General features: G+C 37.8%; 3 protein-coding genes across 3 annotated transcripts; 2 read left to right on the top strand and 1 right to left on the bottom strand.

Moving 5' to 3' along the window:
• The first annotated feature begins 252 nt into the window (after positions 1–252).
• On the top strand, positions 253–5,200 carry LOC125857803 (uncharacterized). The gene is made up of 9 exons (XM_049537451.1): positions 253–532; positions 625–804; positions 887–962; positions 2,257–2,386; positions 2,663–2,777; positions 3,192–3,283; positions 3,388–3,457; positions 3,563–3,649; positions 4,210–5,200. The coding sequence occupies exons 1-9, from the start codon at positions 419–421 to the stop codon at positions 4,297–4,299; spliced, it is 954 nt and encodes a 317-aa protein (XP_049393408.1). The 5' UTR covers positions 253–418; the 3' UTR covers positions 4,300–5,200.
• A 1,925-nt stretch (positions 5,201–7,125) lies between these two features.
• On the top strand, positions 7,126–11,108 carry LOC125857786 (receptor-like protein kinase). Its single transcript, XM_049537428.1, has 2 exons — positions 7,126–10,210; positions 10,324–11,108. Exons 1-2 carry the CDS (start codon positions 7,243–7,245, stop codon positions 10,668–10,670), a joined length of 3,315 nt encoding a protein of 1,104 aa, XP_049393385.1. The 5' UTR covers positions 7,126–7,242; the 3' UTR covers positions 10,671–11,108.
• Positions 11,109–11,198: 90 nt separating this feature from the next.
• LOC125857788 (glutamate receptor 2.8-like) lies at positions 11,199–16,383 on the bottom strand. The gene is made up of 5 exons (XM_049537430.1): positions 16,014–16,383; positions 13,779–15,118; positions 13,352–13,664; positions 12,857–13,263; positions 11,199–12,509 (listed from the first exon to the last, which is right to left on the bottom strand). Exons 1-5 carry the CDS (start codon positions 16,285–16,287, stop codon positions 11,871–11,873), a joined length of 2,973 nt encoding a protein of 990 aa, XP_049393387.1. The 5' UTR covers positions 16,288–16,383; the 3' UTR covers positions 11,199–11,870.
• Between the last annotated feature and the right edge of the window lie 877 nt (positions 16,384–17,260).

Below are 17,260 nucleotides of genomic sequence, written 5' to 3'. Positions count from 1 at the left end.
ATATATTATAAAGGAAAACGTATTTTTATTTTATGCTATTGTAACTTTTGAGTATTTCAATCTATCAATTGTTATGGTTGTTAGATGACATTAAAAAATCAAATTGTACCAAAATCAACTTTTTTTGAGATAATTTTTACAAATTAAATTTGAATCATGATATAGTAAAAAGAAAATAGTATATTTACATTTTAAAAAAATATCCGATTGAAGTCTGAAGCAAATCATTAAAGACGGTGCAATCAACCTAAAAATATTAGATGTATCGAAACTATATAAATAATAATGTATTTGGACAAAACCCCTCTCCTTTTGTCGTCTTTCTTATTATCCCACCCAAAAGTTCCCAAATCGGTGTTCTAGGGTTTAGGGTGTGGTTGTAAACTTGTAATTGAGCTAAGGATTCATTCGATTGCAGATGGCTGGTAATGCTATTCACCCATTCCACCAACAGTGGCCTCCAGCTCCAGCCCCTCCTCTTCCTTCTGGCCCTCCTCCACATCATCACCATCACTCAATGCCCATCGATGAGGTAAACACCCATATCAAACACTTGCAGTTTCTTGCTTGCTTTTTCCGCTACTCTCAGGTTAATCAATTACGGGTGCTGTCATTCATTTTTAGGTTCGGACGATTTTCATCTCCGGGCTACCGCAGGATGTAAAGGAGAGAGAATTGGTGAATCTTCTGAGGTGGTTACCAGGTTACGAAGCATCTCAGCTCAATTTCAAAGGCGAACTACCCATGGGTTTTGCCTTGTTCTCTAACCATCAATGCGCAATCGGTGCAAAGGAAGCCATTCAGGTCAGTTTTCATGACTCTTCTGGAGCTTTTTCTCGCCCCTGAGAATGTCTTTTTGCATGATCTGTTACTTGGATGGCTGTAGGGTTTGATTTTTGATACGGAGGGGAAGTGTGTTCTGCACACAGAGATGGCCAAGAAAAATCTCTTTGTCAAAAGAGGTTAGTTTTTATTCTTGACTTCTCTCTTTATTTCTTGCTTTTCTTTCTGTTTTCAACTCGAAAAAGTTATATACATGTCCTTGTGGTCGAGGTTAGTGCAGGAAAAAAGGGCTAATTTCTTTGGTTGAATAATGCAAGTATAAAGACTTAATACCATTTTATTCAGTGCACAAAATAGTACCTTTTTAGAAGCCATTTTATGTGAATGTGTTAATATATAGAAAGTCAATCGATTATTTGAGTACAATTTCTTAAATTCTTTTTAAATATTTATTATATTGACTTATAGGTACTTTTTATGTTGTTTTGAAATAAATAAATGCTTAGGGAGATTGTCACTTGGTTGCCTATGGGTTACTGTATTTTTTAAATCCATATCTGCCTCTGCAATCATAGTCTTTAAGGTGCTTGAGAAGATTAATGAAGAATTTGGTTTATTTTTAAAGCAGCCTCAGCTATTCACTTCAATCTTACAAGCTCAAGCTATTTTATGTGTCAAATGCTAGCTTGTGATTACTAAGTGAGATGTGTTGTGAACTGTGTTGAGTTTACATATATAGAATTGCATTGGCTGATAATTTTGAGTTTATATTTCCATGGGATTGTCTGTTGGAGATTAGGAGGCTATATGTACCCAGAGGGGTCAATCTTATTCTTTTGAATAGATGTCCAATGAAAAGAACTTGATAAACTTACAATGAGATTTCCTTAGGCATGGTAGCAGTGGAAAATTCAAATATCTTATACGTGGATACTAAGCATGATCTAAACCACTCTGTCAGAAGATTAGGGAATTAAAGGCTTACATTAGTTTTACATGTTCTTCCTCCCGCGCATGTTGCCAGCCAACCCACATTTTTAAGGGTAAGATTAGCAGCAGGGAAAAATGATTGTTTCTATTGTTTATAGACCATATTGGAAAATAAAATGTTTCTTAGAGCCAGAATAGCTGTTAATCTGGCAAACTGCTTACTCACATTGCTTGTAAATTTTCACGGAAGTGTTAAGCAAGGGAAAGGGGAATACTTTGGGGCACTTCACTGATTTTATTTTAATCGGAGGAATATTTTGGACCACATGAACTTTGATGACTTCCTCAATGTTGCAGCTTTATCGTTTTTTCTGATTTGTATTAGTTTTTATTTCACTGTTTGCTGCGGATTTTCTTAAATTTCTTAATTTTTGGGTGATCTCTTAGCGCCTTAGAGATAATCTGCTCTAGTGGTTTTACCCACCTTTATTTGTATGACAAAACAACATTACACTAGATTCTTCTTATTTGATTTGTCTGCAGGAATTGTAGCTGATTCAAATGCACATGACCAGAGTAAACGTATGCGTACTGGAGGTGATTACACACACAGTGGTTATTCAAGTCCCTCTCCTTTCCACCCTCCTCCCGCACCTGTCTGGGCACCACATGGGTAAGAGTTTTTTAAATGCAAAATTTTCTTTTGCATTTTAAGACAACATTATGATGAAAAGTGTGATAACAGTAGGAATTGATTGTTCTAGCAACATAGAGCTCATTTTTGAACTATTTATAGTCAAGTTTCTAGGAGAAAAAAGAAAAGAAAGTTAAAAGGAGGTCAATGATTTCTTTTATTAGTATCAAATGATTGTATCTCCTTTATTTCCAATCCCCCCCCCCCCAAAACCCATTCCCCAAGTACAAAAAAGTAAGGGATTGTATTTCTCAGGTATATAACTCAAGCTCCTCCACCATACAATCCATATGGAGGCTACCCTGTTGCGCACATGCCAATGGCTGCACCTGCTCCTGTGCCAGCACCAAGCAGTTATGCGCCTGTCCAGGTAATGCATGCATGTCTCTGCCTCTTGTCATTTGTGTTAGATTTGCAATGTTTTGTGCGGAGAGCTAAGGCTTGACTTCTTTTCCGGCATGCCTTCTCTTTTGCATTTCCTTTTTAGGTTTGTCTTGTTTTTGTTTTTGATCTGGGTTTACTATGGCATATTTGTTTACGGCTTAGATATGACTTTATGGTTAAGTTGGTTGGATCCGACTTCTTTCAGTATAATAGTATCTGTGTTCTGCAGATCTTTTTGAGGCTGTTACCGGCTGGTTTTGTTGGGACAGAGTTATGCTTTATATAGTTGGTGGATGTAGCATTTCTGCAGTATATGCTTGTTTTGATGATTAATGCATCTTGTATCGTGTAGTTTGTGTTTTGCTTTGTCCACTGATCTATTTTTTTCTTCTTCTTGTAGAATACTAAAGACAACCCTCCCTGCAATACCCTTTTCATTGGTAATCTTGGAGAGAATATAAATGAGGAAGAGCTGAGGGGCCTTATCAGCGGGTATGGCTCTGCATTTTGCTATTCCATTTATGCGGAAGTACTATTTCTTATTTTTATGTCTCCCGCTAATGCCTAATCTATTCATTTGCTTAATGTACTACCAGACAACCTGGTTTTAAGCAGATGAAGGTTTTGAGACAGGAAAGACATACAGTGTGTTTCATTGAATTTGAAGTAAGTTCGTATTATCCTGTACAAGATTCTTCTTGATTCATCTTTAGTTTTTGCGTACATTCTATGCTTCTTCCTCTTATCAACTTCTGCCCGTGGTATATGCAGGATGTGAATAGCGCCACCAATGTACATCACAGTTTGCAGGGTGCTGTCATACCGAGCTCTGGTTCAGTTGGCATGCGAATTCAATATCCTTTTTTCTTGTTTAGCTGTCTCATCTATGGTCTACTGGAGCTTGATATTTCAGTCATCCTTTTTACTTTGTTTCTGCCACTCTATTGTTTTAGCGGTCTGAGTCTGACTGTTTACTTGATAGTGTGGACTTGATGTTTGGCAATTATCATTATGATTGCTGCTAACAGGCCGACACCTTACTAACATTTTATTCGTGATGTTGGTTTAATCTTCCTCTGCAAATGTTGTGGCCAACCTTTTCATCCTTTCCCCATTCGTTTTCTTCCCTAGCATCCAAAATGAAAAGAGAAAATGATGATAGTGCTTTGTGTGCCTCTGCATGTGACATTTGAGAAGGGGCTATGCTTCTTTGAAAGCTTACACTTTCCTGTAGCCTTTTCCTAAATACATATTAAACCATGATGTATGTGAGAAGTAGATGTGATAATTTATCTAACAAAGGTGTGATCACCAGCTCATGCAAAGTACTCCTTTTAGGAATCTGAGTTTCATAAATTTGTAATCTATTGTAACATTCTTTGTATGACCATGTTTCTCCTTAATATTTAGCTACATATTCAAAGAATCCATTTGGGAAAAGGAAGGACTTTGGCCACCCAGCTGTTGCCCCCAATGCAAATGGAGCTCCTCCACCTCTGACATACTAGTAGCTGCAGGGGATGTATTCTGTTCTCTATGCTCTGCCAAATACAAATGCATCATGCAGCTGTTGCATGCATCCTTGCTATCATCAAGTCATGAGCATTATCATCTTGACATGAACATCTTTTTGGACCATATCATAGTTTATCCAAGACATGCATTTGAAGCACAGTCATCTCAACATTGTCAGCTTATTCAGGGTTCACATTTTGTGACATGTCATAAGATGCATTTAATTTTTGGCCTTGAATCTTGTTGGTCTGTGGTGTCGCATTGTATTCTACATTTGGGAATTTCTTTATTTTGTGTTAACATATGTTTTAAACCTTAAGTGACTTTTTAGCACCTCTAACAACGTATTATGTGTGAGTGAAATAGAATCTGCATCATAAATTGAGATCTTAGTGTGATTAGCATCCATCTCAACTCTCTCTGGTTAGGGTTGTCAGTCACTCCTTTAACCCCTTACTTAAACTGATGATAACGCTATAACATCCAGGTTTTCAGATCCTGGAAGACTGGATTGTCCTGGAAATTCTATTGTGCTTGTGTTATGCAGGATTTGTGCAAAAAGAGGGGACTTCCTTTTACTTGGGGATTGGCAATTGCTGGAGTTGCTTTATCCAGGTATTTTGTTCCTCATGCAGAGTGTGCATGATCGTATAGATGTTGATGCAGCACAGTGTGAGAAGATGGTTCTTGTTTGTTTCAGGCTGGTGTGCTATGTTTGAGCTTTCTCGCATGTTTCCTTTTTGCTCAGCTAACTCCAATTGCAAACAAAAGTTGGACTCCTTGATTTTTCATGGTTGACTGGTTGTGGATAAATGATCTGTAACAATTTAGAGTGAGTGACTTTGAAGAGCAATAGTTAGAGGATTTTGTAGGAATTAGTAAATCCATTAGATTTCTAAATCAGCCAGTATTTCTACCTTTTTTTTTAAAAAAAATATAAAGGTGATAACCGAATAACTTGATTTAATTGGCTAATATTTCGGAATGCTACATGAAATCATCATGGTGCAGTGCCTGCACTGAATATCACAGCCGTAAGTTTGATCAATGGTTGTTTGGTTGGAGGGATTGAAAAGATGATCTCCGCATGATTATGCAGTGTTTGGTTGGCCATACGAGATACCTTTTACCACTAATGCAGTGTTTAGTTGGCTATATTAGATCTAGTAATTTTTACCTAAACTAATGCAATGTTTGGTGTGTTGCATTAAATGATTTTTCGTATTGAGTTGTTAATTTTTTTTTGTACAATTGTTTAACGTATGTGGAATATATATCTTTAAAGTAAGTGATATATCTATGTAACATTACTTGTGTGGAGTACTATATACTGCATAATTATTGCTCATTTTATCTTATATATTAGGCAAGTTATCAGTGCCTTGAAATTTACGTGTAACTAGTAAGCACAGAAAATGATCCTAAGCAGTGATGCGCTTTGGGTTATAGTATGACAAGTTCGGTTGAGTAAAGTAAAAATTTATCCGCATTTGGTGTTTACATAAAAACAATGAATATGTGATGATACCCCGTTGCCACTAAATCGTACTTGGTAACCAGTAATTATAGTCACTTTAATGTATCAGTTGATCATGACAAATTATGTTTTGGTGTAAACAGGGTAATTTTTCTACATTTTTGGTTTCATTAATTGGCTACTTCGATTGAGTTGGAGTGTGCGCTGCTGTTACTATTATATCATCTGTTCATTTTTGCACATCCTTTTAAGAAATAATAATTGATATGGTGTTTTATCACAAGTCATAATAATTGATTTTTAATGTTTTGAAAAATGATTTGAGGAACAAGATAAGGGAATAACATGTTTTTACCGTGATTGCTCAAGTTAACTAGTAAAAGTGAAAATGTATTTCAAACGTGGTGGACAAATAAAAGTGATGTGCTAATTGGTGATTAAAATCCAATTGTAATATTGGTTCCAAATTTCCGTGGAATCATGATTGACGGCAACTTGATTGGTTTTTTGGCAATGTGAATACAGATGCTCTTTGGAAAGGAATTTATGGCAGGTCTCCCAACAAACTTTGAAAAGGACAATAATTCGAAGACGTACCAATATTTATTATTATTTATATTATAGATGATAAGAAGCAAAAAATATTAGGTGTGTCAGTTTTAATGAAGGGTGGGTACTACTTATTTTGAAGAAAATATTGAAAAGCCAATTCGGAGAGATATTTAATATTTATGGAACAATGGGAGGTTACATATATGAAGTAAGAATGCATAATATAATATATATAACACTTGAAGCATTATTAATCACCAGAATGGTAAAAGTTTATTGGTGTATCTACATTTTATTAATGAATGAATGTTGTTAGAGTGAGTCGGTCTTGGTCGTGTCGTGGGACATGGAAAATTGAGTAAAACAAGGTCAAAAAGAGTCCACAAACAGCTAAAATTGTGCCGGAATACTTCTGGCAAGTTCCACCCTTATAATTTATTACAGGAGAGAGGAAATATTTCTTTTAATACTTTTACTTGTCATTTATTTTTAAATTAGATTTTTATTTTTATCTGCCACCTTTACATATTAAGAAAATATAATAATTCTTTCTCACGTTTTATCTTCATCATTAAAAAATCATTTTTTAAAACATAATTTAGTAAAATATCTATAGCAATAATTATTTGTGAAGTCAAAATTTTACAAGTAAAAGTGAACGGAACTATTTTAAAAAAATGGTATGGTATGCTTTTGTGAATAAAGAATAACTCCCCCCCCGCTCTTTCTCTCTCCACTACTGATTAAGGTAGTTAAAGTTACCCACTTGTGTTCCCATTTCTTTTCACACTTGAACCCAGAAAATTCCCAATTTGTTTTCCCCTCCTTAAATTACACTTCAAATTTCGCTACATTCCACTTCTTTTTCTTCCCCCAAATTAAATCATTTTTCATAGTAGCACAAATTATGAAGATAGCTGTTAAAAATTCCATCTTTTTTTACTGCTGCTGTTTCTCTCTGTGGGGTTATGCTGTATTTGCTCTCACTTCTGATGGCACCACTTTACTCTCCCTTTCTAGTCACTGGATTGGTGTACCCTCTTCTTGGAATGCTTCAGATTCCACTCCATGTTCTTGGGTTGGTGTTGAATGTGATAACAACCACTTTGTCACCTCTTTGAACCTCTCTGGCTATGATATCTCTGGCCAATTGGGACCTGAAATTGCTTATTTGAAACACTTGCTTACCATTGATTTGAGTTATAATGCTTTCTCTGCCTCCATTCCTTCTCACCTCACTAATTGCACTCTTCTTCAGTACTTGGATCTATCCTACAACACCTTTACTGGAGAAATTCCTTCAAACATTGGAAATTTACACAAGTTAACCTACATAAGCCTCCTCTCTAATTCATTGACTGGTAATATTCCTGATTCCTTGTTTTCTATCCCACATTTGAAAACTATCTACTTTAACCAAAACAGGTTAAATGGTTCCATCCCATCCAACATTGGTAACTTGACTCACCTTTTCTTTCTCTATCTTTATCAGAATGACTTGTCCGGTCCAATTCCGTCTTCCATAGGAAACTGTACTAACTTGCAAGAATTGTATTTGAATGATAATCATTTAGTTGGTAGTTTGCCTGAGAATTTTGATAAGCTACAACACCTTGTTTATTTGGACTTGAGCAATAATAGTCTACAAGGAAGTATCCCTTTCACTTTAGGTAACTGCAAACATCTTGACACTCTGGTCTTGTCATCCAACACTTTCAATGGGGAACTTCCTCCAAGTTTGATGAATTGTACTAACCTAAAAGTTCTTGCTGCTTTTTCTTCTGGTTTAAGTGGCCCTGTTCCTGCATCTCTAGGCCAGCTCACAAAGTTGGAGAAGCTTTACCTTACTGACAACAATTTCTCTGGAAAAATACCACCTGAGCTGGGGAAGTGCCAGGCCTTGCAGGAATTGCTTCTACCGGAAAACCAACTGGAAGGTGAAATCCCTAGTGAACTAGGATCACTCAGCCAGTTGCAGTATCTCTCTCTATATTCCAACAAATTGAGTGGTGAGATTCCCCGCACTATTTGGAAGATTCAAAGTCTTCAACATCTTCTTGTCTATCGGAACAACCTGACTGGGGAATTACCTCTTGAAATGACTGAGTTAAAACAATTGAAGAACATATCCTTATTTGAAAACCAGTTTACCGGAGTTATACCTCAAGGTTTGGGGATTAACAGCAGTCTAACGCTGCTGGATTTCACAAACAACACCTTCACAGGTCCTGTTCCACCTAATCTTTGTTTTGGAAAGAAACTTGAGAAGCTTATTTTAGGTTATAATCATCTCGAAGGTGGCATTCCTTCTCAATTAGGACAATGTTATACTTTGACGAGAGTAATTCTCAAAAAAAATAATCTGTCAGGTGCCATTCCAGATTTTGTTAAGAATATAAATCCTATTTTCTTGGATCTCAGTGAGAATGGCTTCAGTGGGAAAATATCCCCAAGTTTGGCGAATCTTGGAAATGCTACATCAATTGACTTATCAGTGAATAAGCTTTCAGGGTTTGTACCACCAGAGCTGGCAAACCTTGTCAACCTCCAGGGTTTGAATCTTTCGTACAATGGTTTGGAAGGTGTACTGCCATCTCAGCTTTCAAACTGGCAGAGACTGTTGAAGTTTGATGCAAGTCATAATTTGTTGAGTGGATCGGTCCCATCCATTTTTGGAAGCTTGGAAGAGCTATCCATTTTGAGTCTGAGTGAGAATAATCTTTCAGGAGGTATTCCAACCTCCTTGTTTGCACTCAAGAAGCTCTCCAAGCTGCAGCTTGGTGGAAATGCACTTGGTGGGGAAATTCATTCAGCAATTGCGACTGCATCAATAGAAACACTGAGGTGTTTAAATCTGAGTAGTAACAGGTTGACAGGTGAACTTCCTGCGGAGCTAGGAAAATTTACTTTCCTGGAGGAGTTAGATATAGCTGGCAATAACATTTCTGGAACTTTAAGAGTTCTTGATGGAATGCGTTCATTGATATTCATCAATGTATCATACAACCTCTTTTCTGGTCCAGTACCTGCACATCTGATGAAGTTCCTCAACTTAACTCCTACCTCTTTCTCGGGAAACTCGGGCCTTTGCGTGCACTGTGATCCAGAAGAAGGCTCAAATTGCCCTGAGAATATCACGTTAAGGCCCTGTGATCTTCAATCAAACAATGGAAGGCACCTAAGTGTAGCAGAAACGACAATGATTGCACTTGGGGCACTGATATTTACCATTTCCTTACTCCTAGTAATTGCTTACATGCTTCTGTGGCGCAAAAGTTCTGGGAAAGGAGTTGCAATCTCTGCTCAAGAAGGTGCATCGTCCCTGCTTAATAAAGTATTGGAAGCTACTGGGAACCTAAACGATAAGTATGTCATTGGGAGGGGAGCTCATGGAGTTGTATATAAGGCCATCTTGGGTCCAGGGAAAGTGTATGCTGTGAAAAAGCTGGTGTTTGTTGGCATAAAGGATGGAAGCAGAAGTATGGTTAGAGAAATTCAGACAATTGGAAAGGTTAGGCACCGCAATCTTGTCAAATTAGAAGACTTCTGGCTGAGAAAGGATTATGGGCTGATTCTTTATAATTACATGGAGAACGGGAGCCTTCATGATATTCTCCATGAGACTAAGCCACCTGTAACATTAGAATGGAGCGTTCGGTACCGAATTGCTATTGGAGTTGCTCAAGGGTTGTCATATCTCCATTTCGACTGTGATCCTGCCATTGTGCATCGAGACATCAAGCCCATGAATATCTTGTTGGACTCTGATCTGGAGCCTCACATATCAGATTTTGGTATTGCCAAGCTTCTGGATCAGTCTGCAGCAACTTCCGCCTCCAATGCCCTTCAGGGCACTGTTGGATACATGGCTCCAGGTATGTAATTTTCATTTTTTTCTCACACTTCCTTTCAGTTAGCTGTCTCTTTAGAGATCTAGTCATCTGTAGAAAAATAATATTGTCTGTGTCTTGTCTGTTTTTGTTGACAGAAACTGCATTTGCAGCTACGAAGAGCAAGGAGTCAGATGTTTATAGTTATGGTATTGTCCTGTTAGAACTTATAACTCGAAAGAAGGTGTTGGACCGTTCACTCTATGGGGATACAGATATTATGTGTTGGGTTAGGTCTGTTTGGACTGAAACTGAAGAAATTGAGAAGATTGTGGATCCAAGACTTTTGGACGAATTCATAGACTCAAGTGTCATGGAACAAGTAATTGAAGTGCTTTCACTAGCTCTTAGATGTACAGAGAAGAAAGTCAGCAAAAGACCCTCAATGAAAGAGGTAGTCAAGCTATTAACAAGGTCAAGTTCGAGTATACGAAGCAAGTACTAGCTAGCAGGGACATGTAGTATCTAGTGTATCAGTCAGAGGGGGTTCCATATAAACGCCTGATGTGTTCTAGGTACTCTATTTTCCAGATTAAAGTAGTCCTAGCTTCCAGCTTTCTGAATCCATGTTACAAAATGCTCCCTGTAGGTTCAGTATCTTTTTATTGGTAGAGGGTGATAAAAATATATTTACTTCTGTAGTTTAGAAAGAGAAGGCGTGTGCCTTGTAGCTGTAAATGTTCTTTTCCATCACATGAACATGGATGAAAACTAAAGATAACTAACTGATTTTCATCTTAGTTAATCATATTCTCAGCAGAAAGCAGTTCCTTTTGCCATTCTTAGCAGGATCTGTTATGGTAAAGCCATATTGTTTTCTCCCTAGCTATTTGCAATTGTACAATTACTCCAATAAAATAAGCTTTCTTAAGCATTTTTTTTTCTTTTCTTTTTCCTTGTGAAACTTGATAATCATTTGTAGTAGTTGATAGCTGAAATCTTCGCATGGAATCTTATACCTGCTTTCCGTTGCTTTCTTTGCAACCTTTCCAACATAAACCTACTGTAAAGTAAGTAGGCGTTTGGCATAGATTCCAAATATTTTTCACTTTATTTGGAATTTATTAGGTAGGAGTTATGTTGGTTATACTTTTTGAAAATGAGAGGAGAGCCCTTTATTTGGACTTCATGAAGATGGGGTTGGAAAGCATGTTTCGAGCATTTCTTTTCCAAATTTGGAATCCAACTCCAAGTTGGATTTGGAAGTTTTATAACCAACACCGACTTTGAAATAAAGTGAAAAATTTTCTGGAAAAAAGTAAATAAATCTAATTAATGCCATGGATTTTTTTAATATTTTTTTTTTGTTGATGTGATGTTGCCATCTCTCATCAAATTTATTGGGGAACTGGGTTGTTGTGGTAGTGTGTGGGTTCATTTGTAATCATAGTGGGAGACATGGTGCATATTTATTGCCTTTCATTACTGGGTGTAAGCTGGTTTCCTAGATCCATAACAGGTTGCAGTTTCTACTGGGGGCCTGATATCTGAGTTGCGAAAGGTGCTAAAGAACCTGATCTTTGTTCTTCCCATTTTTGCTACATCTACACTTCATGAACTGGAATTTTGAATGGAAAATCTACTATACATGTATATGACTAATATATACTAAGCTGGATAGAAAATTATGACTGATGCGCAGCTGCTAAGATTCTAGTTGTGCATCACAGCATTGCTGTTGTAACCTGTCAGTGACATCAATGGCGGTGTTTGATTCTTCTGGCAAAATTGGTGCCAAGATGGTGGAGTTTGAAGAAGTAGCATTTGTAGGTATGTTTGGCAATGCAATGTTGTTGGAGTGAGTGGAAAGAATATTCATAGGCAGACTGAGTACCATTAGATTAGAGTTGGACAAGTCAACAGACTGTGATGAAGAAACAATTTCTGCTACTTCTGCTTTTGGATACTTAAACTGGGGGTCTCTTGCCATGGTAGAAGGATGAGATGAGAGGTCTCTTTGGTCAAAGTGTCGACCTATTTCTTTAATTTTGGACCAAACGGTACTTCTGGAATTCAAAATTTGCTGAAGAGAACTTCTGTTTTTGGTAACATAGATGACTATGAAAATAAGTACGCATGAAGATGTGATGGTGCCAGTTATGGCAAAGAGCCCTTTGAAACCTTGTAGTGAGACACTGACTGAGGTTACAATGCTGTCTGGACCATTACATGTGGGATCACCTACAGACCACTTCCGTTGGATGTCTAGCATCTCACCGTTCTCTGTTAGGTTGATAACTGCTCGAGAGACATCAGCCACCAAAGGACTTCCCTTTGGGAAAACCTGTTCATTTTCAAAAGACAAATTAGTACACCAGCTGCGGAAAGGGATGAAACTATTATTACTATATACTACAAGGGGGGAGTGGATGAAACAATTCTTAATATATATAATAGAGTATAGCCTAGTGGTCAATGAATTGGGGTAGGGGGGAACCATGGTCGATGAGGTCTCAGGTTCAAATCCTAGTGGATCTAAACCATGGTGGGCAGAGTTACTTGATACTTGTCCTCGTAGGAGGTAGCAGGTATCGAGTGGATTAGTCGAGTTGCTCGCAAGCTGGGCAGACATCATAATCATCATATATACTACAAGGAGACTAGAGCAAGTAGAGCTTCTTTTATGCTTACAAAGGCAAAACCGTCCGTGCGATAGGTAGGGCCGACAATGGTGTACTTGTCACAGTACTTTGCTAGGAAGAGTTTGGAGTAAGGAACCACATCAAAAAATGCTGATATGTTGCCACTCTTGCTTCCAATTGACAGAGCTTCTTCATAATCTTCTGGAAACCTGTACATCTTGATCTTTGAGTCCTCAAAACCCACCCCCTTTAAAATATCACATACAAATGAGCCTTGGTAACAGCCCACAGAATGTCCTTTCCTGATGAGTTCCTTCACATCTGCAATAGCTGGTCGTAGCCTCTGTACGGTCAATCTTGATGATAGGCTAGCAGTGTAAGTGGAGTTCAATATGAGTACTACGAACATCCATACTACTACAACCAGACGAGCCAGATTGCTCACTATTCTCTCTCCTGCAGAATAAGATGTCAGAATAAATTTAGTCAGGTAGAGTCATTTATGGGGAGATGAAGAAGATGCGTTTTCAGGGGATCAACTCACTGTGTGCAAATACTAAAGTGGAGAAGGGAAAATAGAAGATCATGCCAAGATGGTGAGAAGGGGGACCCCGAAAAGCTGAGCTTATTCTGTGTTCAAGAATCCAAACAGCTAATCCCGTGACAAAGAAAAATGCTATACTTGTGAGCCAGAGTTCCTTCTTCATGGGCTTCAAGAACGTCCACATATTATTGTCATCCTCATAAGTAATTGGAACAATTCTAACCACTCCTCCTTCTGCGAATGGCAGAGTGAAGTCCACGTAGTTTGATCGGTTTCCTGTGATTGTAATATCTCCAATGGCAGCATCATATTTCTGATTTTGCAGGGTCAAAGAACAGAAACACAATCTGGTAAGGAAAAAGAGGAACGACTAGCTGGATAGTAAAAATAAGATTCTGCTACCAATACTAGTTTATACTCTAGTTACCTGTAGAAACACTTGATTTACAAGATCATTGTAACTCCCTGCACATGAGCCATCCGGCTTCTCAAAGTGAAAGAAGTCGTAAGGCACAGCATATGGTAAAGCTGCCATCACTGATTTGAATACTTCTATGTAGTACCCACTAAAATGAACAGCACCTGTCCTCGAATCCTTCATCACATTCAAGTATTCCTCAAAACCAGGTCTCACTGCCACTGCAACTTTTAGCCTTTTACCCCTAACTGGAACTTCCCATCCCCTTGGTAGCACTCTAGATTTCCCTGGCCATATGATGTTACTATTAAATTCCTCCTTTGGGGTTGAATCAAATTTGTCGCTAGTGTTGTGTCTCACCCTTTTGAATCCATGAGCCTGTGTCCAGACTGCTACCTCTTTTTCTCCATTTCCAACAACATTCAGTATTTTATATGATGTGGGATACAATTTTCCACCAACGAGATGGAACATTCCACTAAGCCCTTTAAACCTAGTTGTCAGAATTGCTTTGAGAAGCTTAGGACCTGTTTTTGAGATAGGAAGTTTGAATGGGTCAGAAGAATTGAGGTCGGCAGTTGTGTCCTGATATGAAGCTTCTGGATAGTGACTTCCAACTTGCTCGGCAGCCATAGCTAGTGCCCACATAGTATCATATGCCCATACATCAAAAATGCTCACCATATCTGCTGATTTATAACCAGGATTGACGGGGTCAAAGATTGTCTTTTGCAATCTTAATGTCTCAAGATGGCTAGTCTTGGGAATGAGTGGCTTTACCCCCAATACCCCTTGCATGGCTTCCACAACATGTGAATTCATGGAAGGAAGGAAGTCCATAAGACCACTGGTGATGATCCAGACATAGCCCTCACTCATCATACCTATTGCCTTGGCTTTTAGAAAGAACTTGGCCCCAAGAGAATGCGACAGATGTGCTATGAATACCCTAGTCTGCATGGTCATCATCTTGTACAGCTCTTTGAGTGTAAAATCCTCATCAGCTGATACAGGGATGAGGCTTTTGTAGGCAACATGAGCATTGATGTCTTGCAAGGCATTAGACAAGTAAGGAACAATGCCATTACCGTAGTCTGAATCTTCATAAATGATCACAACCTGATTCCACTGGAAGGCTTTGACAATGGCAGCAATGACACCAACCTCAGTGTCATCAGTTTGGGCTGTTTGAACAAAAAATTTTGGAGGTTGAAGAGAAGGGCTGGTTGCAGAGAAAGATACTATCGGGACTTGAGCTCTCTCTCCAAGATTCATCAAGAAGTTGGCTTGTGTTGATTTTTGAGGCCCGATTACTGCATCGACTTTTAAATATTTCAACAATTCAAGACCTGCATTTTTTATGCCAAAGGAAGATGGATTAAAAATTTAATTCTCCTAATAAGGCATGGTTTACTTTCCTATTTTAGGGGTGCATACAGTCCATTCAGGCAGACCAGATATCATGATATGGATTGATTAGACTGGCTGCGAGTAAATTACTGAAATTGGTAGTTAGTGTTCAAGGCGTTTATCACATACTTGCTGGAACTACAAGTTGGAGGCAAAGTCAGGATTTCAGCTTTATGGGTTCTAGATTTTAGAACAATGACTTCAAGTGGTAGTAACTGGGTTCTAAATAATATTATATTTGATGGATCTTTTTAACACAAATATATTGTTTGAACAAACGCTACTGAACTCGATCTATTTCGTGTCTCGCTTATAGCTCCACCCTGGCTGAAGGTAGTAGTCGTTAAATGAAGTAAAAAAAGGAAAGGAAAATCATTGTTCTTTGATCGCTAGTATTACCTGATTGTTTGTTTCACTTCGTTTATCTTATTATCTTGTTGATTTTACTGCTTCTTTATCTTCTATCCTTGATTCGGGGGTCTAGTTGAAACAGTCTCCCTACCCTTACATGGTAGGGATAAGGCCTGCGATCATTCTACCCTCTCCCGACCCCACCTATACCAGGTATGTTGTTGTTTTTGTAGGCATGATGACCTGAGATTGATGGTATAGTGAACCTCAGTAACCCCATAAAGCTAGCAATTCCTGTTATCAACTACAGCATAGTGTTTCTGGATTAAAGAAGATTCTTTTGCTTCTGAATTCTACACTGATCCTCGCAGGTACTTCTTTTCCTATTTTTCCCTTTTAGTAGTACTCTATTGGACAGTGGACATTTACACATTTGTTTCTGACACAAAGTGTATAGGGATGTTAAAGGAAAAGTCTACTTACCGGAAGCAGCAGCATCAATTACATTTCTTTTGGAGTCCCTGGCATGAAGAACCAGTCTTGTTTTATAGTTTGGATGACTTGAATAGAAGTCAGAATGGGCAATTGTGAGGCAATTGAAAGCCCTGTGCCCAAGCTGTGTCTCCAAATCAAGAATCACACCCACTTGAAAGTTAATAACAGAGTTGTTGCCATCCAAGCCCCCAGAGCAACGCAAGGCGGAACTCATTGTAATAAGGAGGAGACCAACAAGAATGGAATGGAAGGTGATGTTCATTGCTTCTTCAAGGAGGTACTAATTGATTTAGATTAACTAGAGAGTGTTGTTATATCTGAGCTGCTTATATAGGGCATCAGTGGACCAAGACTTGTATACTAACCAAGATCTGGTTTTGTTGTATGTATATATATATATGCATACACGTCAACAATAAAAAATGCTGTGAAACTTCCTGGATATGGGGAGAATAAAAGTTACTGGTATCAAGTCTTAGTGATTCTCAAATCTTTACTATATAAAACTATTAGTATGTTAACATACCAAGCAAACAATATAATATAAAAGTATCAGAAATTCGTTATAATTTTTGTTGGCGTCTAAATCTCCGAAAGGCCAATCAATTCCTAGAAAATCATATTACAAAGCAATAATTGGAATTTTCAACATCATTGAATTTACCTTTTATATCTGGATTGGATGCTTAACTAAGTTTACATTTGTATTTATCTTCAGCTCAAAATTACAGCTTAGCTATGAGTATGAGGTGCTTAGACATCGTTTTTCTTGTACATACATAGACAAGAAGGTTAGATTTGTATTAGTCTTTGTCCCTACAGAATAAGGTGTAAATGTCAATTTCAAAAAAATAAATAAGGTGTAAATGTCAAAGGGGCATATATTGTGAAGACTATCAAGTATAGTAGAACTTTTCAACAAGTTTGCAGTGCAAATGGTGCATCTTTTTGTACATGAATTTGACTTCAGCCTCAGTTTTACTTTGAATAATAAAGGCTTGACATGACAGTTTGAAGACAAAGTTGTGATAGATAACTGGTAGAAGCTCATATGTTGTTTGTTAGAGCCTAGAGTGAGGAAAATCAACCAATTTTTTTTAAAGTTTAGATCATTCATTTAATAAATTGGCTCATCCATAATTAAAAGGAAGATGCAGTCATTATAGACGTTGCCAAGATTTTCATTCAGAATATTGAACGCTTTGGCTTTGGCACTATTCAAAATTGATATCACA

The sequence above is a fragment of the Solanum stenotomum genome, chromosome 3 (genome assembly GCF_019186545.1).
Source record: "Solanum stenotomum isolate F172 chromosome 3, ASM1918654v1, whole genome shotgun sequence".
Lineage (NCBI taxonomy): Eukaryota > Viridiplantae > Streptophyta > Magnoliopsida > Solanales > Solanaceae > Solanum > Solanum stenotomum.
Note: the sequence above shows the minus strand (reverse complement) of the source record. Positions and strands in the feature narration are given on the sequence as shown.